Below are 21759 nucleotides of genomic sequence, written 5' to 3' on the forward strand. Positions count from 1 at the left end.
AGAAATATAGCATAAATTAGAGGCAAATCAAAGAAAAATCTTTGTATTCATAAGCACATGATTACAAAATCCCACGAAGGGTCCTTACATATAATTACAAAAGCCCACGAGGGGTCCTTACACAGAACTAAAGTAGAAAAAAAGATGAAGAAAAAGCCATAGCCCGTCAAAGAGCAAAAGCTTATACCAGGCCAAGAAGATCACGACCCGGTAGAAGACTTGGCGAGCGCTAGCCTTACCTGCACGGCTACTTTGAGTCCACTTCTTAGGACATTGTGTTGTGCAAGTTACCGGCCGGAAGTGCCACTTCACCTCATAGAAAGCAAAAGGGATGAAGTGCCACACCAGGCCAGAGTAGGTAGGTGAGCAGCGATGTATAGTCCGAACACCCTCCTGAGCAGCGGTGTAGAGTCCAAATATCTTCCCGAGTCGAAAGAAATCGGCCCCTTATCTCATCACCTCGAGCCAACGACGACAGCAACAACAACAATGACAAGTCAGTGTAATCTCACTCGGTAAAGGAAAGCTCAGGAAAAAGGCCATGGCATGGCTGAAGAGAACACCGCCATGTAACCTTAAGGCCGCGGGCCTCAAACATAAGGGATAACAACGGATGAGGATGAGGAGAAGAAAAGGGTGGGAGGATGTTGGAAGACACTTGAATGAAAAGTTGGTTCCAGCAGGCTTCCATTTATAGAGAAAGGTAGCGTAACCGACAGGCACAATCAATGCTTTTTGAAAAACATAACTGACGGTGCCATCAATGTCTTTGAAAGACGTATCAGCAGACGCAATCAGTACATTTTCAAGAACTAGACCAGCGGCGATATTATCGCTTTGAAGAATAAGAGTAGACAATACATTGAATAATTCTGGAAAAATGGATCGACGGGATGCCTCAGTTGTCACAAAGTCTCACGTCACAAGTATGACATCATCGTGGTAAGTTCGAAGAGATGTATATCAAAGTCGTTTCTTATCATTCCACTCTAAGAAACACAGGGACTATATGTATACGGTAAAATCGGAAGGTCCAATTTTCTATCGTTATGATGCCTCGTAAACACATCTCGAAGGCTCGAGACCATGGTCGAGTTTCATCCCTCGAGGGCCATCAACGCTCGACTTCAGAGTAGTACAAACCGACGGTTACTGAGAGAAAGTGGGGAGTTCCCAAGGCGCATAAATAGGGCTGACAAAACCTAGTGGACTAGTCCTAAAAACGAATCAAGGAATTAACTAGTTGTACCATCTCCATATCTTTGTAATTAATGCTTGTTGTACTATGTTAGGATTCCCCTCATATATAAAGGGGATCCTTGTCATTTTGTAGTCACATGTTGCTCAATACTAATACACAAGAACATTCTCTCTGCTCTCTAACATATTCTCCCGACCTCTTTACTTGCATTTATTACTTACATTTATTGTGTTCTATTTATTGTTATTCATTTATTGCTTATCATTGACTCTAAAGAGCCATCTGTGATTTTATTATAACTGTTAGTCTCCATCGACCATCCTCGGCGGATGTCGAACTTGACCTCGAGGCCCCAAATAAGCAACCCTGAGGCCACGATCGACAGCCATTCGGCTCGGTTAACATATTGTTTTTAAGCTCTTACCTTGATTCCAAGTACTTCACTTAGAATCCATTTCTTTACAACTAGCATAAAAATATATCACGTATTTTTAGAACCTCATAATCAAATTTAATTGTTATTACCATTTTCATGGTAAACAATTATAAATAAAGCTTTGTATTTTTTCACATATAAAAAGAAGCCTTTCGGTTTTCTCCTTTCATGAATTTCTCTTTGCTTGTATGTGTCTTTCTTTGTCTTTTATTTTGACATTTGTCAATGATTAGCCAGATGAATTGGCCTTCGAGGTAAAATCCCTTAGTTTTACAAATTGGCCTTGAGGCTTGTTAGGCTGGCTAGTAGGCTCTTACGCATTTTCCCTTAGGCAGTTTTTAGTTAACCATTTTGGGCTCAGTTTACAAGTCGGATTTCGACTCGAGCTTATCGACCCTTAAGTTTTTGAATTTTAAGCTGGCTCTTGGGCTCTTACGCGTTGGATTGGTACGACCTCTAATATAGGCTGGCGCTTAGGCTCTTACATGGTGGGTCGATATGACCTCTAATATAGGCTAGCGCTTAGGCTCTTACGCGGTGGGTCGATACGGCCTCTAATATGACTTTATTTTTCCCTCGTTAAAGACTTTTTGAAATTTTTGTGTTCGTACGACTCTTCAACGGTTTGATAAGAACCTCGATTGTGAGCCGTTATGTGACGATAAATGAGCACCTCGATAGGTTTCTCTCGATGGATGAATTATCTCGAAGCCTTTTTATTGTTTGGAGTTGATATAATCGAAGGTCTTTTGCTTATGCCGAGGGTAGCCTAATTAACCGGTTCTTTTCGAAGTAATTGAAGGCCTGTAATTTTATGGCAACAGTCTAGCATCCCGAGTCGCATTAGTTTGGCCGGAGCCTTATGACCGTAGTCATTGCGTTTGACCATAGCCTTATAGTCCCCGAGTAATGTAGCATTGGCGTTTATATCGAGGGTATACCTTTTTAGGGGTCTTACAAGTTCGAATATATAGCCTTGACTTTAAGATCGGGATTATGCCTTTTGTAAGGTCTTATAAATTTGAACATGCCTTACTTGAGGTCTTACAGATAGGTTACTTGGTACAAGAATAATTCATTCCTTGCTTGATGTCTTATAGGTTTGGTATTTCCTTATAGAGGTCTTTCGGGCTCAAGGTTGCCCACTTGGGGTCTTATGGCCTCGAGTTTTTCATAGCTCGACGAGGTGACAGTCGGCGATAGTCCCCGAGACATCAAGATTTTTCAGCTCTGGAGTCGTTCTTTGATATTGCCCTATTGAGGGCTTATGAGCTCGAAGTTTTCGGCATGGAGGTCTTATGGCTTTGAGTTTTTTACGTCAGTTCCCGAGAGTTTGGGAAATTACTGGCCCTGGAGTCATTTCTTTTGAAAATAGCAAACTTCTTTAAAGCGCAAAGTGTTTTGATGGTAAAAAATCAAAAAATATTCCTTGATTACTTGGTACAAGTATACATAGTGTTCGCCATTGAGGGTTCGGTTATTCTATGTGGACACGTTTCTTGCGACCGTTTGGCCCGATACATAATTTTTTATTGAGACCCTCTTTGTCTCGTCTTGATTCTTTGGGGAGATGATCTCACGGGGGATGCCCCTTAGTATTCGAGGTTAATTGAACAGAAGCCTTGAACACTTGTTAAGTTCTCCTTAGGTAGCATATAGATGTTGCCTCATTAAAAACCTTGCTGGTAAAACCCTTCTTGGCATAAAATCCGATCGAAGAAAAAGAGGGCAACGCATGCTTTAAAACCTAAGGTCTTCATGCTGGAAGGTGCTTCGATTCTTCTAACCGGACACCCGTACACAGGTTAGTGTAAGACGTAAATAAAAAGGGAGACAGTTATACCTTAGTCGTGATGGCGCTCGAGCCTCGATATGCTTCAACCGCTTTCTTCGGGGATGCGGTATGGTCCTTCGCTTATTTACTCGGGTACAGCCGAGCATGTAGCTTGTAATTGTTACTTTGTTGTTTGCTTATCCTTTGGCTCCTTCGATATTGAAGGTGTCGATGTCGGTGCCACATCGTGCACCGCAAACATCTCTCTTGCTGCATGTTGCTCCCCGTATACCGTTTTTATTCCATCCTTCGTTGGAAACTTCATCATTTGATGAAGGGTTGATGGTATTGCTCTCATGCGGTGTATCCATGGCCTTCCTAGCAAGGCATTGTATCTCATGTCTCCTTCGATGACATGAAACTTGACATTTTGGGTTGTGCCAACCACGTTGACCGGGAGGGTGATTTCCCCTTTTGTTATCTCGCTCGCCATGTTGAATCCGTTGAGGACTCGAGAAGCGGGCACGATCTGGTCGAGCAGTCTGAGCTGCTCCACCACCCTCGACCTGATGATGTTGGCCGAGCTACCTGGATCCACAAGTACACGTTTAATTTGAAATGTATTCATAAGAAAAGAAATTACCAATGTGTCGTTATGAGGCTGAGACAGGGTCTCGATGTCCTCTTCACTGAATGTAAGAGCATCCTCGGGTATGTAACCTCGAGTTCGATTTTCCCTAGTGATGGATATTTTTGTTCGTTTGACAATGGGTTCATGTGGGATGTCGATTTCTCCGACGATCACGTGGATAACATGTTGCGGCTCTTCCATTTCATTTTTCCTGTTCGCCTCTCTTTCCCGAAATTGATTTTTGGCCCGTTCACTGAGGAACTCTCAGAGGTGCCCTTTGTTAATTAGTCGGGCTAGTTCTTCTCGGAGCTGTCTGCAATCTTCGGTCCTATGACCGTGCATGTCGTGAAATTCGCACATCAGGTTAGGGTTCCTTTGCGATAGATCTGATAGTATGGGTTTTGGCCACCTGGTATCTTTGATTTTACCTATGGCCGATACGATGTCTAAAACATCAATGTTGAAGTTGTACTCAGATATTCGGGGTGCCTTCGTCGGTCCTGTGTGTCAGTCGAATCCGGCTCTGCTCACGAGCCCCCAAGGATTCTGACCTCGATCTTCCCTTCGATCCTTTTGGGGTATGTTGTACCTTGGAGCGTTTCATCCATCTTCAGTGTATGGTTGATACCTTTCCTTGTTTGGCTTTGGTTCCTTTGCCAAAAGCATGCTAGGATATACTAAGCTGAGGGGGCTCCTAGTTTGTCGTCCTCGACCCTAATCTTTGATTGATACCGGTTGTGGATATCCGCCCAAGTCACGACGGGATACTCAACCAAGTTCTGCTTCAGCCGCTTCGAGGCCATCGAGCTTCGTTCGTTCAAACCTTGGGTGAAGGCCTGTACTTCCTAGTCATTGGAGACTGGTGGTAATTCCATTCATTCCATTTGAATGCGAGATACAAACTCCTGTAGCATCTCGTTTTCTCTCTGTGTTATTTTGAAGACGTCGGATTTCCTTGTAGCAACCTTGATGGGCACCAAACTATTTACCTTGAAAATGGTAAGTACAATTAGATTTGATTTAGTGGTTCGAAAAAATACGTGATTTGTTTTAGTACTATTTGTAAGGAAATAGATGATGAGTATGAGCTAAGAAAGTAAAGTAAGATAAGAGGCAGTGTGGTTATTCAAACCGAACGGCTACAAGCCGGGGTCTCGGACCGGCCTAAGCGGGGCCTCGAGGTCGAGCTAGACGGGCTTGATTGATGAAGGACTAATAGTCCTAAGGGCCTTGATGATGTCTCTTTATGATCAATGATGAAAAATAAATGAAGAACAATCAATGAAACACAATAAATGTAAGCAATAAAATCAAAACAAAGACAATGGAGAATGTTTAAGTTAGAAAGCAGAGAATGTTCTTGTTCTTTTATTGAATATCATCTGTGAAGAAATAGCAATGGTCCCCTTTATATAGGAGAGGGAATCCCAACATAGTACATATGCATTTATTACAAAGATATACAGGTGGTACATTTATTCAATGCGACAGTACGAACTTGTACTATTATTGTAGACCTGGTCAGCTTTAATCACGTGCCTTTTGGGAATTTCCCGCTTGTCTAAGATAGCCACCGATTTACACTGCCCCGGGGTCGAGCATTGGGAATCCTCGGGGTCAAATCGCGAGTTGTGCTTCAAGGCTTCTGAAGACGCGCTGTAAAATGCCATAATGATCACAAAATCGGACTCTCCGATTTTAGCCGTGTACATAATTCAATTCCGAGCATACGCTCAAGTCCCATATTTTTGTACGGACCTTCCGAGACCGTAAAATCATGGGTCTGGGTCCGTTTACCCAAAATATTGACCGAAGTCAACTTAAATTTAATTTTAAAGGCAAAATTAACATTTTTCTCAAATTTCCACATAAGGGCTTTCCAGAAGCGCGCCCGGGCTATGCACGCAAATGGAGGAGAAAGCAAATAAGGTCTTGAAGGCCTCGGAACCCCGAATTGGGTTCTAAAACATGAGATGATCTTTTGGGTCATCACAGCTGGAAGCCCAATCACAACAAAGACAACAATTCCCTAGGAGACTTCATTTGGTAGTTGAGTCCTCATCAACTGCCAGTTCATCCGAGGGTTCGGAGAAAGTCAAGATTCTGAACCCTCTTCCTCACATGCTCCCCCAACACCAATAAATGTAGATGATGATAATGAGGTCCCAGATGATGAGAGGGTGGAAGACACTGTAGTGGCAGGGTTAGAGAGGTCAATGTGACCATAGATTTGGGATGACCGTTTTGTTAGTGCAAATGCCTTTGCGAAGTTTAGGGAATGGTAGCCACAAAGGTCCCTCACTCTTGAGCGGCAATTCTTAATGAAAGACATGAGCAGGCACAACCCTAATATCCTCAGGCAATTCCAAAAGCAGAAAGCTTGGAGATGGTTGCCCAAAAAAGTTCTAGATGCAAATGAGTACCAAGTCAAGGAGTTCTACGCAAATGTTGCTCACATCAAACAGGGAACGAATGTGATAAAAGTGCAGAATCTGAAGATTCGCTTTGACTCCTGTGCAGTGAACACGTATGTGGGGTTTGAAGAAGTGGAGGCAGTGTAGTATTTGGAAAAGCTAGTCATGGGTGATGTAGCTCGTCCGTAGTTGGCTGAGATTCTGGAAATTCAAGGGTCAACACCTCTGTGGCTCACAGCTGGAGTTCCAATTTTTTGGGCCACCCTAAACTTTGAAGAAAATGGGTGGCAAATGTTTGTGTGTAGCCGCATTGACCCATGCCTCAATGAAAACATGCTCCCAATTCCCCGTGCAGTTTTGGTGGCCTCGATTATAGCTGGGTATCCGATAAATATTGGTGTCATAATGTCCACCAACATCACTTTAGCTGCTCAGAAGGGTGAGAGATCCTATCCGTACCCAAACTTCCTTACCGAGTACTTCAAGGATCAAGGGGTGGAGTCCAAGCATTATAGTACAGATGTGAAGGCCAAAAAGCCTTTCTCTTAGTACCACCTTCAGGGAGCTGAGAACCCAAAGTTTAAGGGTAAAGCTACTACCTCCACTGGATAGTCTGAGGAGCCAGCGGTAGTGGTTACTGATTTAGCATCCGAGCCTTCCACAGCAACAGGTACTTCTACCAGGACAACAATCATGCCACCCTATTCATCCTCCAGTCCACCAGCTTCTGCTACATTAACAGTTCCATTGCCAGTGCCAGCTTCATCTACCTATCCTCAGACTACGCTGCAAGTCTCCCAGATATTGGCGAGTCTCAACAACAGGATGCAAGCAACTACTATAAAGCTGACTGATATTTCCAGTGATGTTGCAGTACAGTCCTCAGCCCTAGCAGCCCCGGCACAGCCACAGGTACCTATGCCAGTGGAGGAAGCACTAAAGAAGATTCTGAAAAACCAAAGATTATTACAGATACTCTAGTGGCACATGAGAAGGTCATTGAAGACTTGACCAAGAAGGTCAGGAAGATGAAGAAGTCTCAAGTATCAAAGAGGTCCGTGGAGAAGTTGACTAAGGAGGTCGAGAAGATTGCATCTGCAGGGGATTTGCCATTGCATCTGCTCATGGAGACAGCCCCACCAGCAGTATAGATAGCACCAGAGGCAGCAGCCGGCCAGTCTGAGGAGTCGGTTGCCACTTCCCACACAACAGAGGAGATGATCTGGTGGCTCAGCAACCCAGTTGACCCTCAACCTGGTGATGATGAGATACAACTTGAGGCTGAGGTTGTTGAGGATCCCATGTAGACTGAGACCACATAGGGAGTTCTCTTAACTCTCTACCCTTTCCATGTTTTTATTTTTGTTAAGCATTGGGTACAATGCTTATTTTTCATTTGGGGGGTGGCCTATTCTGATTATTTGATATTTGGGCTATAATAACTCTGATACTATTTTCTTTTCATCTTTATTTTCATTAGGTATGTCCATATTTTCTCCATTTGATGTAAATATTCATTCCCCTTATGTATATATTCTTATCCCTTATGTATATATTCATTTGACTTTGGTTTGTATATTCTTTTATCTCGCTTTTTGTAGTTTATTTCATAGCTTCCTTAGTTTGTGTTTCCTTAATAGTATAGCTTATTTATTTTAGTAGCTTTGTTTTACGTTTTGAGTGAACAATAAGCCTTTGATTTTCTTAATGTCATGGTTCTTTCCAAAGGTGGCTTTTATGTTAATCGGGTGGCTCTTCCCAACGATGGATGGCGTGACAACCTTCTTAAGGGATTGAGTTCATTTTCTTTTATGCTTTGGTAAATATAGTAGTAATGAATAAAATGGGTTTCAAGCATGCTTCACTTGGTACCAACACATTTACCTATGATCGAATGATTAAAAATAAGTTGTTGGCAAAAGATAGCTCTAGTTGTGACTCTTTTGACTCTTGTGTTGACTTAAGCAATCATCGAGTGGTTCAAATCGAGCCATTTGTGATTCCCAATCTTAGCTAGGGTTGTTGTGGGCCCTCGAATCTGTTCTCTTTAGCAATCTAGAAGCGTGAGAGGTGAGATGTTTAGTTGCAAGGCCAAGTACCGGTGCTAATGGTCTAGAACTTGCCCGAATGTTTGTCTAGGCGAAATTCTAAGTGTAGCTTGGCTTGAGAAATGATCGTAGGCTCTCCTTGATCCGATTTGAAATTTGAAATTTTCCATGGCCTAACAATGTGATATCCCTAGTCAACCCCTTTGAGCCGACGACCTTTTTTCTTTCAATAACCACGTTACAAGGCTTCATCCATTTTGTAATGACCCTCTCTTGACATCCAATCTTTCCTAGCATTCTTGAGAAATATTTGGCAAAAACATAAATTTGGGGGAGAGAAGAGGAGTTTAAAAGTGATGAAAGGTACAAAGAAGAGAAAGAAATGAAGAAAAGGGGAGGCAAAGAAAAGAAACAAAGAACAAAAAAAATCCAAAAAGAAAGTGAATAAAGTGAAGAGTTGAAGGGAATCCAAAAGAAAATAAGGAGGAAAAGCTTAAGTAAATAGAAAAGGAGAAAAATGAATGTCATTCTCAAGAAAGAGCGTCGTTACGTCTCTCTAGTTCCCCCGAGGAAAAAGAAAATGACTCAAAGAGTCGAGAAAGTATGAGCCGAAAAGAGAAAATGGAGTGCTTAAGGAAAGATGAAACCATTCTATTCCAACTAGTCCAACCTTGATCCAAAACCCTTCATTACATCCCGAAAAATCCCTACATGATTCCAAGTTGAGTGTGCTTACATTAGTGGTGATTTACACGAGGGGCAAGCTTATGGTACTTAAAGACGGACTTGTGACATTATTTTGAGAGAGATGAGCGAACTTTTCGCAATCCTTGCTTCGAGTGTTATATTTCCAAGTGAGATTTGCTAATGGAGAGTAGAGGAGGAGGAGTTTGGGATCCACAATGACCTACATGAAAGAGCGATCTTCCTTGATGAATAGAGTCAACGCTTGATGCTTTAGTGTCACACTAGAACTATTGTACTCAAAATGACAAATCAGTGCGTTGTTTCTAGTGGAGGTGGGAATTGCCTTATTTGCTTGAGGACAAGCAAAAGCTTAAGTTTGGCGGAGTTGACAAGTAGGGATTTTGATCGCTTAATTGCTCTCTTTTACTTGCATTTTAGCTAAAAATTCTCAAAGGTATTCCCAAAAACTAACAAAATGTGCTTACTTGTAGGAATATTGAAAAACGAGCCAAAGAAGACAAAATCAACTCATAAAGGAGTCAAAAGTGAACAAGAGCCAAAATTGGGCAAAGAGGCTAGTAGTGCGGACTGCACAATTCTAGTGTGGCCACAAAATGAGATTCAGAGAGGAGGATTTAGGCAGCTCAGACAGTGTGGACCGCACCAAAAATGTGCGGCCGCAGAAGGAAAAATGCACCTGCAATCATTATTATGCGGTCCGCAAGATTTGAGAATCAAAGAGTTGATCAAAGTCCTAAAGTTGAAGCGTGCGGATCGCATCACTTTTGTGAGGCCGCAGAGTCCTAAGTGAGGCCGCAACCATTTTGATGTGGATCGCAGAAGACCTTACATTCCAACCCCCAAGTTCCCAAATGTGCAGACCACACTAGAATTATGCAGCCGCAGAAGGTCATTGCGCGGTCCGCATCAGAATTATGTGGCCGCATAACTTCCGTAGGGGCATTTTTGTCAGATATTTTTAGCTTAGTATAAATACAACTTTCTGTCATTTTTAGGTTAAGTTTAGTTTGCAGAGGTGCACCTGAGCTTTTTTCTTTACTCCTTTGAGTAAATTTGTATTAGATTGACTTCTTAACATTAGTTTTATGAGTAGCTAAATCTTTAGGTAGGGTTGTGGCTCAACCCTAGTGTGGATACTTAATGGGTATTTAATTTTAGGGCTTGTTTGTGATTGAGTTAGTAATATCTAGCCTTGTTTATGCTTAAATTCTAGAATTAATGGTTGCAAATATTGATTCATGCCTTTTGACCTAGTCTTTGCTTGAGAAAGAGAGACTAGGTTTAGGAAAACTTCGCTAGCAAGGAATTGCAGTGAATTCAAGAAATTGATAGCCCCAAATAAAGGGTCAAATCTAGAGATAGTAAAACCCGACTTGAGCATATATCACTTGAGTTGTGCAAAACACCATTTGGGCTTGAGAAAGTCAAATCGGGAAAAATCACTCAAATTACCGAGAGGTATAGAGTGAGCAATTGCATGTGTTTACTATGCCACAAACTTGATAAATCAATCTTGCCCTATAGTTTACAACTCGTTAGGTTGCCACATAGGTGGAGGTCACGACCCTAGATTCCTTTATCATTTGAAAAACACTCAAAACCAAAAACACTTTCTTCATGTTAAAATTTGCAATCATTAGCTAAAAGAAGAAATAGAAAACAACCAATGAATATATGGAAGTACAATCTAAGGCACACCATACATTAACTCTAGTTATATACCTAATCCAAATTCTAACTCCCTGTGGATTTGATCCCGACTCGTGTAGGGTTTATTATTGCTTCGATCACCTTACTACCTAATTGTGGTGTAACTTTAGGCGAGATCACACCTGCAGAGCTGAGAGAGTTGAAAGAACAAATGGGGAATTTGCTTGGAAAAGGCTTTATCAAACCTAGTACATCACTATGGGAAGCACCTGTGTTATTTTTTAGGAAGAAAGATGGTTCCTTGCAGATGTGTATTGATTATGGGTAGTTGAATAAGGTGAAGATCAAGAATAAGTACCTGCTCCCGAGGATTGATGATTTATTCAATCAGTTGCAGGGTACCAAGTGTTTCTCGAAGATAGACTTGAGGTCTTGGTACCATCAGGTAAGAGTTAAGAAGAAAGATATTCCAAAGACAACATTCAGGACCAAATACAGGCACTTTGAGTTTAGTGTTATTTCATTCGATTTGACCAATGCCCCAGCAGTATTCATAGTCTTGATGAACTGTGTGTTCAGACACTTTCTAGATCTATTTGTAATTTTATTTATCGATGATATATTGGTTTATTCCCGTTTAGAGGCTGAGCATGCAGATCATTTGTGTATGGTTCTCAAAGTTCTACGAAAAAATAAGTTGTACGCAAAACTCTCTAAATGTGAATTCGAGTTGAATTCCGTAGCTTTCCTTGAGCATATTATTTCAGGTGAGGGTATCCGGGTTAATACACAAAAGATTGAGGCAGTGAAGACTTGGCCTAGACCCATGGCACCAATGGAGGTTCGTAGCTTTCTTAGTTTGGTAGGTTATTACAAGAGATATATAGAGGAATTTTCTTTTCTTTCAACACCATTGACAAAGTTATCTCAAAAGGGAGCTAAGTTTCAGTGGGCTGATGCTTGTGAGCAGAGTTTCCAGGCATTGAAAGACAGACTAACTACAACACCGATTCTAACATTCCTAGATAGAATCGATGGTTGTGCTATCTACTGTGATGCTTTGGGCATTGGATTGGGTTATGTATTGATGCAGCATGGTAAGGTTGTAGCTTATGCTTCTAGACAACTAAGAAAGCACGAGAAGAATTACCCGACCTACGATTTAGAGTTAGCTACGGTGATTTATGCACTAAAGATGTAGAGGCACTATTTGTATGGAATTCATGTTGATATCTATACGAATCATAAGAGCCTTTAGTATATCTTCAACAAAAAGGAATTGAATTTACGTCAGAGGAGATGGGTAGAGCTACTGAAAGACTATGACGTTGATATTTTATACCATCTAAGGAAGGCGAATGTAGTATTAGATGCCCTCGCCATAGATCTATATGTAGCTAGTCATATTTATAGCCAGAGAAGAGTCGTATAGCCTATGAGATTCATTAGCTAGCTAGTCTTGGAGTTCGATTACTAGATTTGGGTTATACTGGAGTTAGTATTCATGATACGACAACATACTCTTTAGTAACTGAAGTGAAGGAATGCCAATATGAGGATCCTGTGTTAGCTTATTATAGAGATACATCTCCTCAAAAAGAGAATACCCCATTCAAGATTATAGGAGATGGGGTCCTCTTATATAGAGGACGATTATGTGTCCCTAATGTTGCAAGGATGCGCTGGCAGGTTATAGGAGAGACTAACTATTCTCGTTATTCTGTCCATCCAGGAGCAACAAAGATGTATCATGGCAACATGGAAATATTTTGGTGGGACGAAATAAAAAAGGATATAGCAGAGTTTGTTGCCTAATGCCCTAACTATCAGCAGGTTAAGATTGAGCATCAAAAACCCAGTGGATTATTACAGGCTATAGAGATTCCAACTTGGAAGTGGGAAGTACATGGATTTCATCATAGGCTTACCTTGTATCTAGCGTAGACTTACAAAATTAACCCATTTTCTGCTTGTTAGAACTACGTATTTAGTAGAGGATTATGCAAGACTTTACATTAAGGAGATAGTACGAATTCATGGTGTCCCTATACCTATTATCACAGATAGAGGCACTCAGTTTACAGCTAATATTTGGAGGTCCTTCCAGAAAGATTGAGGACTAAAATAAGTCTTAGTATAATATTTTATCCCCAGACAGATCGTCTGGCTGAGCGTACTATTCAAACACTTGAGGATATGTTACAGGCTTGTGTGATAGACTTCAAGGGTAGCTGGGATAATCATTTGCCGCTTATTGAGTTCGCGTGTAATAATAACTATCATTCCAATATTCAGATGGCTCCATACGAATCTCTTTACAGATGGAAGTGTAGGTCACCTATTAGATGGTTTGATGTCGGGGAAACTAAGTTAGTAGGACCATAATTGGTACAACAGGCAATTGAGAAGACTAAGCTTATACAGAAAAGGCTATTAGCAGCTTAGAGTCGTTATAAGTTCTATGTAGATAATTGACGATAAGATTTGGAGTTTCAAGTAAACGATTGATATTCCTAAAGGTATCTCTGATGAAAGGAGTCATGAGATTCGGTAAGAAAGGAAAGCTTAGCCATCGATACATTGGACCTTATAAGATCACACCAGAGCAGGCCAGGTAGCGCATGAGTTAGACTTGCCTTCCAACTTGGAGTCTGCACATCCAGTCTTTCATGTGTATATGCTCCATAAATGTATCAGAGATCCTTCTAGAGTCGTTCCACCTAATGATGTTTGGGTTATAGAGCATCAATCATATGAGGAAGATCCCATTGCTATATTAGATAGACAGGTTTGAAGATTGAGAACTAAGGACGTAGCTTCAGTTAAAGTATTTTGGTGAAACAAAAATGTGGATGAGATGACTTGGGAAGCTGAAAAAGACATAAAGTCTAGGTATCCTTACTTGTTTCCGCTTCTAGATGAGGATCAGACTGAGACTTCAGAGCATTTAGGCGTGTATATGTTACTGGATTCTTGTGTTAGTTACTGCCATTAATTGTAAGGCCATTGGTTCTATTGGTGGTTGTGGCCCTGTGTGGCTTTTTTATTAGTTGGTTTGCTACGTGATAGGTTGGTAGTAGGTAGTATAGTTACAGAGGAGACTCTACTGAAATTTCTATAAATCATTGGGAGTTTAACATTCTAGAGGCCTGAAAGGGAGAAGGGGACGCCCTGGCTTTTGGATTTATTCACAAAACAATTGCCTAGATAATAAGGACAATATTAAAGTATTCGTAAGAGATGTAGGTTATGAGACTAGTAAGTGCATCAGTCAATATTCGAGGATAAATATTCCGCGCGGGGGGGGGGGGGGGGTTGGGTTGGAGGGGAGATGATGTTACACCTCATATTTTCGTGCGCAAAAGTATGTCGTAAGTCAATTAAAGTATGATCGAAATGAGATCCTCTTTGAAAGTATATAAAGTAATTTAGTGATGTAACATCCCGTACTTTAGCGTTAGGATGAGTCGAAGGAACTTCATATATGAGTTTGGAGAGGATTATGGTCATATGTGAAGTTATAGATTCAAGACCCAGTAAGTTTGATGAAATTCGAAAATATTATATGTTGCCTCAATATGGTACTTTCTTTTAAGAGAAACATTCTTTTTGTACATATTGGATAAATATGATTTTCAAAAGTTATTAATATACTATTTTCGATAAGTTTTAGTTAAACAAATGATATGAGGAAGTTTATAAATGGGATTTTCCTTATTATAAGAATAGAAATTATCATTTCATAAGAAAGTTATTTTTTTACCGCTTTGAGAATCAATAGTACAAATATTATGCACCTTATATATTAAGTTGGAAAAATTAGAATTCGATAAAATATAGTTTTTGAAATATTATTATATGTCCTAATTTTATAAATACCCATGATTTATTAATAATAGTGGGTAAAAGGTCATATGTTTGGTTCAAATGTTTCAGCATGTCCAATTTATGTACAGCACTTGGTTATAATAGTAGGGTAATGTAATTAGAGGGGGAGGGGGGGGGGGCTACGTGTCATGTATTTAGGAATTAAAAACAAATGTTGCATCATGATAGATAGTAATTGCCGCTATGTATGCCTTACTTCAACACGTTTTGATCTTATCATAATATGAACATTTATCTTTAAATGGGCCAAATATAAGAGAATGACTCTTAGTTATTATATGACATTTTCTATCATTTTGTAGTGGAGAAATAACAAGAATCTGTAGCTTCTCACGGTACTCTTAGCTTTGAACAAATTTTATGATACCGAAAATTTTTATGAGAATATTCAAGGTGAGGTTGACACAAGAATCAATCATGATTGTCTCATCGACAATTTCGCGACTATAACGTCGGTTTTCTCTAGATCTTAGCAAGTTGGAGATTACTTCATAGGAAAGTAAGATATGTTAACACTATTCCTTCCTTCCTTTTGGCATGATACAAACGAAACGCGCAAACACACAACTTTTATAAATGTTTCTATTCATAAAAGTACCAAGGGTGCCTATATTCTTGATTCCCCATGTGTCCTATTATTATATCGTCTGTTCATGAGTCTTAGAATCATACGTAAGTTGATAAAGTTTATCGGAATGCATATTGATCTTATGACATTCCGAGAGATCTTATTGACTTACTTCATTATGCATTGCATTCATTTATACATGTACATTGACCCATGACCAGGTGCCATTATATACGCGTATATTATATGTATATGGAATATGGAAAAAGGTTACGGTATTATGTACGCACGACCACCTGATGAGTTGGTATATGTTGATGATTTCGCCCATTGAGGACGAGATGATATGATGGGATGCCCTTAGAGGCTTGATGATACTATGTATGCATATACCTATACATGATATGAAATTTATACACACATGCATGACATTATAAATGTTTCAGGATTCACAGAGCTATTTAGACTTATAGGTAGAGTCTTTTACTCCATATTTCTTTTATGTCTTTTATGTACTGATTTTCATCCCTTACATACTCGGTAGATTATTCGTACTGACGCCTCTATTGCTTGGGGCCTGCGTTTCATGCCCGCAGGTGCAGGTAGACAGGCTGACGGTGCCCCTTTTTAGGATCCTTGCTCTACGAGAGTTGGCCTGCTCCATTTGATCTGGAGCCGCTATTGGGTTTTGGTATGATACTTTTGTATATATATATGGGTATGACAGGGCCTAGTCCCATCCTTTATACAGTTGTACATTCTATTAGAGGTTTGTAGACAGTCATGTATAGTTGGATAGTATGTGGCATTTGTCATTTCGCCCTACCATATTCCGTATACATATGTATATATATATCTTTCTCATATATGTTATTCACATGATTCAGTAGTTTATTGCCAGACATTATGTATGACCTACACTTATTTCTTGTTTATATCTTAGATGTATGCTTAGGGGTGTTCGACGGGTAGGACTCGGGAACTCGTCATGGCCCATTGGTTTGGGTCGTGACACCTTGGCTAGCCTGTATAGCTTCTTATCCTCGCCTTTGGCCCCAAGTTCTTCATACAAATGCCTAAACACCGTAGACTTAGCCTCAGTAACCACTAACTCGCCTCCTTCTTAGCCCTCTTATGCTCCTCTATGTTCATCCTCTTCGCTTCCTCATCCATGCTCTCTATAAGCATCAAGTATGCAGCTTGCTTGGTTTCCACTTTCTCTGTACCTCCTCACTCCACCACTAGTCACTTTTGTTGCCGCTAGAGAAACTCTTCGAGACCTCTAACACTTCTCTTGCAACTAGTGTAATACACTCCACTGTCGTAGTCCACATACAGCTCGCGTCCCCACTGCTCCTCCATGCTCCCATAGCCAACAACTTCCCCCCAACTCTTGCACTTTGTCACTAGTCAAAGCACCCCATTTAGTCATGGGTTAACCATACAAGCCCTAATCCTCCTCTTCCTCACGATCTCTTAGTCCATCACTAATAATCTATGCTGAGTCGTGAGATTCTCGCTTTGTATAACCTTGTAATCCATGCATAGACTCCTACTGCACTTCCGGAGGAGTAGATAATCAATTTGAGGCTTGGCCAACGAACTCCGGAATGTAACCAAGTGCTCCTCCCTTTTTGGAAAGCACGAGTTGGCAATTACCAAATCAAAGGCTTTATAACAGTCCAACAACGAAGTACCTCCTCCGTTTCTAACTCCAAAGCCAAAGCCGCCATGCATGCCGTCATATTCCCTAGATGTCGCCCCAATGTGACCATTGAAGTCCCCTCCTGTGAATAACATCTGGGTGAGCAGAATGCCATGTACCAACCCGTCAAATTCTTTCCAAAAGCGCCTCTTAATCTCCTCGTCAAAACCCACTTGATGCGCGTAAGCACTAATCACATTTAAAGTAGACCCTCCCACAACCAGCTTAATAACCATCAACCTGTCGTTCACCCTTCTAATCGGATATTGCTTTGTAACCCGAATGATCTTTCGAGTCAACAGAAGAGCCGCCAACAATAGCACGTTCAATGGTTGATCATCGAAAACACATCCGTTTATTGTCAACTATCAATCAAAATTTGAGTTTTTGTTTTTGAAAAGTAATTAAGTGAGTAGACATCTTGTTCAAACATTACTACCGAAAGTTCCATTAAGTTTATGAATCCTTGTGCAAATTAATTTGAATCATTGAGTGGATAATTTACCATTGTTTAACGATATTGTGTGGAATTAGTCTGAATTAGAGCGTCAGTTTAAAGAATTCAATATCCAGCTAGTTTTCTTCAAAATATTAAATATTAGAGAGTACTAATGCATTACGATTTTATTCAACGTAAAATTATCTTTGTGAAAAATAATTTAAGCTGAATCCCTATAAATTTGAATTTCTTCCCCGTGGTTTAGGTTTGGTCGTCCGTTGTAAATATGATCCTTTAGTCCTTCCATTGATCTACAGTTTTGTTAGCTTATAATTATTAATATAGTTATTTTATTAATAAAAAATTAAAAAGTATTAATGTCTGAAACTTGAAAAAATGGCCATAATCATATTTCTAAAACTATAAAATCAAATATAAAACCATTTAAGTACATTGGATTTGTAATAAAATACAGTATAAAATGTACAAAAATTCTTTGAATAACAAAACTTTGTTAGTTTCGAGTACCAAACTCAAAATGCTTTAAGAAAACAAAATTAATCAAACCGTGTTTCGCGTCTTGGAATTCAAAACAAAAAACTAACAAACCTTCAATTTTGTAAAGTAGTAATTATTTTAATTTTAATACTTTGAAAATACCTGACCATGTACAATTGAGCTAACTACTTTAATTCTAATGCATTTGTTCCCCGTTTAGCTAGATGAAAGATTAGAATATTTAGTTTTAGTATTTACTTTTTTTTATTCCATTCATAATTCTACTCCCTAACATGTCTATTTGCAGTTGTGTTCTTCCCTTATAAGTTTTTGTCAAAATTAATATAAATAGTTAAGAGTAAAAAAGTCGAGTAAGACTTTTAGAATATTTGGTCAACATTTAGCATGAAACATCCCTAAATCTAAATCTAAGAGGATGGAAGTGTAAACACACCACATACTGAAGTAATCGCCGTTTGAGATCACAATACCAACTTGATGCATATACTAGAAAGCTAGTTAATTAATCAATCAAATCAATTAACAAAAGGGACATATTTCTGGTCTAAACGCTAGGTGATATGAAAGTAGTAGGTCAGAAGGAATAAGGAACAGAAGAAATGTGAATAAATTAGTACTGATAAAAAATTTTCCATAATCAGGAATTGATATACTACAGGATACAGAGTTATGCACATGTTTCAAACTAATAGCAGTTCTGCAACAGAAATCTCCCCATTTGTCCAATAGACATGCTTGATCTCTCAGAAGCTATATACAAAAATCTTTGACTTCCCAAATCTGAGTATTCATCCCAACATTTCGTTTCACAGGATCGTCATTTGCAGAACTGCACCCTTGACATTCACAAAAAGTAAATATAATAAACGCTGCTAGATCGATCACCCACTTTCTCTCAAGCAATTACCCGGCAACATAAACTTATACTTTTCTGCATTTTCCAAAAGATAAGCCGGTAGGTGAACAGCTGAATAAGAGTGGGGAATAGGTCCCATTTTGCCAATGATTTCCCTGAATGTATACTCCTCTGGTAGCATATCAAATAAATCATCCCCATTGCAGATAACCTTTTGTACTCTCTTAGGGTTGAGAAAATACGAAAATCTGACCCTGTCAAAATGGCTGTAGGCTTTCATTTTAAAAATAAATTCACTTACATGGCGGAAGCAAAAGCTACAATGCCACCCTGAGTCTGCCAATATGACGTCTGACTGTCGGTAATGAGCATATCTTGTCTTACCCGATTGGTAGCGATGGACAGAAGCTCTCCAGCTATCATTATCCACAAGGAACTCAAAGGAGTAAAGATAATTCTTCAACCGAAGATGAAGAACTGAAGGTATGTCATCACACCACCTCAAGAGATTGATTGTATGTCTACTAGGTATCTCATCGACATCTGACATTATCAACAAGTCATCATCCTGAATACCTGCTTGTTTTAGAAGATAATCCAATGCAAGCCTTTGATAAGCCTCCTCAACAAAAGGGTTCTCTCCTCTTCTAAATCTCCCAGGAATTTGTCCATACGTCAATCTTGACTCAACGAATTCAAACTGATCTCTGTGATTAGCAAAGTAAGAAGGCTTTGGCAACCCAGTGAACGTTGAATTCGATTCAAGTAAAACAAATTCTGTAATATAAGGGTACAACTCCTTCCACCGTATAGTAAGCATGTCAACCTCATTATTGAACAACACTGCATCAAATACACGCCTCGGGTACTCACGAATTCCCCAGCCATGAAGTTTACAGAGATTCTCCATTGACACATTCTCATGATAATAGTGAGGCATTTCATTAAATGGCTTTGGTGGTTTTTCCCATAAAGGCCGTAGAAAGTAAGTGATTTTCTGCCCATGTACGTATATACCCCAGACACAAGTTGGTATCAACACAAAGAGAAAGATATATGTTTTAAGATCCAAGCCACGCAAAATACATTTTAGTCTCGACATGCTCAAGGCTCGTCCAGTTTCCTGCATTCAACAGAATCTTTTGTTAGGTATAAAATAAGAACAGCATTTTATACTCAGAAAACGTATACACAATATGTATCTACATGCATTATTACAGTATGCCACAAAACTTCAACTATACACTTCAGAGAATGAATATCAAATATCGAGTACAAGCAAGCGAAGGCCTCAAATCCGAAAGCAAAATAAAATCTCTAAGGGATTTTTAGCCGTTTTCAGTGAACTTTTTGTCATTCCACTTTCAAGATCAATAACATCAAATATGTGCTTAAACGACGAACATGCTTCAGCCAAAAGAGGAATAGTACTTGGTGCTGTGCCACTTTCCATTAAAATACAAGTAAACAATCCATGGAAAGCACCCTCTTCCAACAAACCCTTTATTTCCTTTGAAATTAATAGAAAAATATGTTCATTCATATAAAAAAATATGAAAAGAAAACAGAAAAGCAAAACTAGAAAAGGCTACAGGACATAAAAACTATAATCAGATCACACGTCAATTAGCTTTCTGTTTCAACAAAAATTTATTAAAGATGCTAATTTTTATCAGGGTCCCAAGAATATAAACCCCAATACTTGAAATTTACGCCTTCCTGTCTAATATAATTACAAAGTAAAACTCTACCAAGAATGTGACCTCAGAAATTAAAAATCTAAAAAGAAAAAGAATATAACAACAGAAGAACCTGAAATCAAATGGCTAGAGACATGTATGAATTCAAAATAAGTCAAAAGAAGAAATCTAACCTCATTACACAAATCATCCTTCTTCTTGGAACAATAACCAGATCCCCCTTCTGCAACCGTGTAAATTTTGTCACAACATTTAGAAATACCCCACATCTTTCTCTTTAAGTCTATTTCTGCGCTTATATAACCTTCTTGATTTTACAGATCAAACTCCAAATCAAAACAATTGGATATTTCCCCCTAGGTGGGTGTAAAATAATATAAAGATATTTCAAGACAAACAAACCCAGATTTTTCAAACCCTTAAAGTTGGCAAAATATGTATATATTGAAATGATTTGTTGGGCGACAAAATTGCCAGAGAGCAGTTTGTGGTGAAGGGTTTGCCTAACTTGTTAATGGGTAGCAGTTGTAAAGAATATGTTATGTTTATACAAAGAAAGCCGTTTTCTTTTCTTCTTCTGCCCCCACTTTTTGCTGGCTCTATATAAAGCTTTCCCACACTACAGCATATTCTTTTTATTGGACATGATTACCCTTATGTTTTGCTTTCTTGCTATTCTGCTCTTTTATCATTTTTTTTCAGCTAGAGATAATAGTTTCTCAATAAGATTACACTATCCTGAATTTATTACTCCCTTGTTTCAATTTAGATGAGTTAGTTTGATTCGGCAAGGAGTTTAAGAAAAAAAAAAAGACTTTTGAAATTTATGATCTTAAAAGCTTAAGAAATAAAAGTTCTGTGGGGTCATGATATTTGTGTGGTTATAAAAGTTTCCCATTAAGGATAAAATAGATAAAATAAAGAATTTAAAGTTGAATTATTTTCAAATATAAAAATGTGTCATTTATTTTGGAACAGACTCAAAAGGAAAATATCTCATCTAATTTGAAACGGAACGAGTATTATTTGTTGATTACCTTTATGTTAGTTCAAATTGTTGAAAATACCAATGGGTAATTGAGTCATTTACTGTGTACGATACCCTTTAACATTGTCCAGGTCTCCTAACGCGTCGACTTGACTAACTCAATGCAAAGGGTTGGGTAGATGATTTAACTTTAGAATTAACAAGTACGTTTATTGAATTTTTAATTGTGGTATC

General features: G+C 39.1%; 1 protein-coding gene across 1 annotated transcript; it reads right to left on the minus strand.

Moving 5' to 3' along the window:
* Positions 1-18570: 18570 nt before the first annotated feature.
* Positions 18571-21053, minus strand: LOC104249027 (uncharacterized). The gene is made up of 2 exons (XM_009805396.2): positions 20711-21053; positions 18571-19960 (listed from the first exon to the last, which is right to left on the minus strand). Exons 1-2 carry the CDS (start codon positions 20804-20806, stop codon positions 18863-18865), a joined length of 1194 nt encoding a protein of 397 aa, XP_009803698.1. The 5' UTR covers positions 20807-21053; the 3' UTR covers positions 18571-18862.
* Between the last annotated feature and the right edge of the window lie 706 nt (positions 21054-21759).

The sequence above is a fragment of the Nicotiana sylvestris genome, chromosome 4 (genome assembly GCF_000393655.2).
Source record: "Nicotiana sylvestris chromosome 4, ASM39365v2, whole genome shotgun sequence".
NCBI classification, from domain to species: Eukaryota; Viridiplantae; Streptophyta; class Magnoliopsida; order Solanales; family Solanaceae; genus Nicotiana; species Nicotiana sylvestris.

Coding starts and splice junctions, on each gene's coding strand:
- LOC104249027 (XM_009805396.2), bottom strand. CDS start 20,806: ATGTGGGGTATTTCTAAATGTTGTGACAAAATTTACACGGTTGCAGAA. Junction 19,961..20,710: donor AGGATGATTTGTGTAATGAG/GTTAGATTTCTT, acceptor TGTTGAATGCAG/GAAACTGGACGAGCCTTGAG.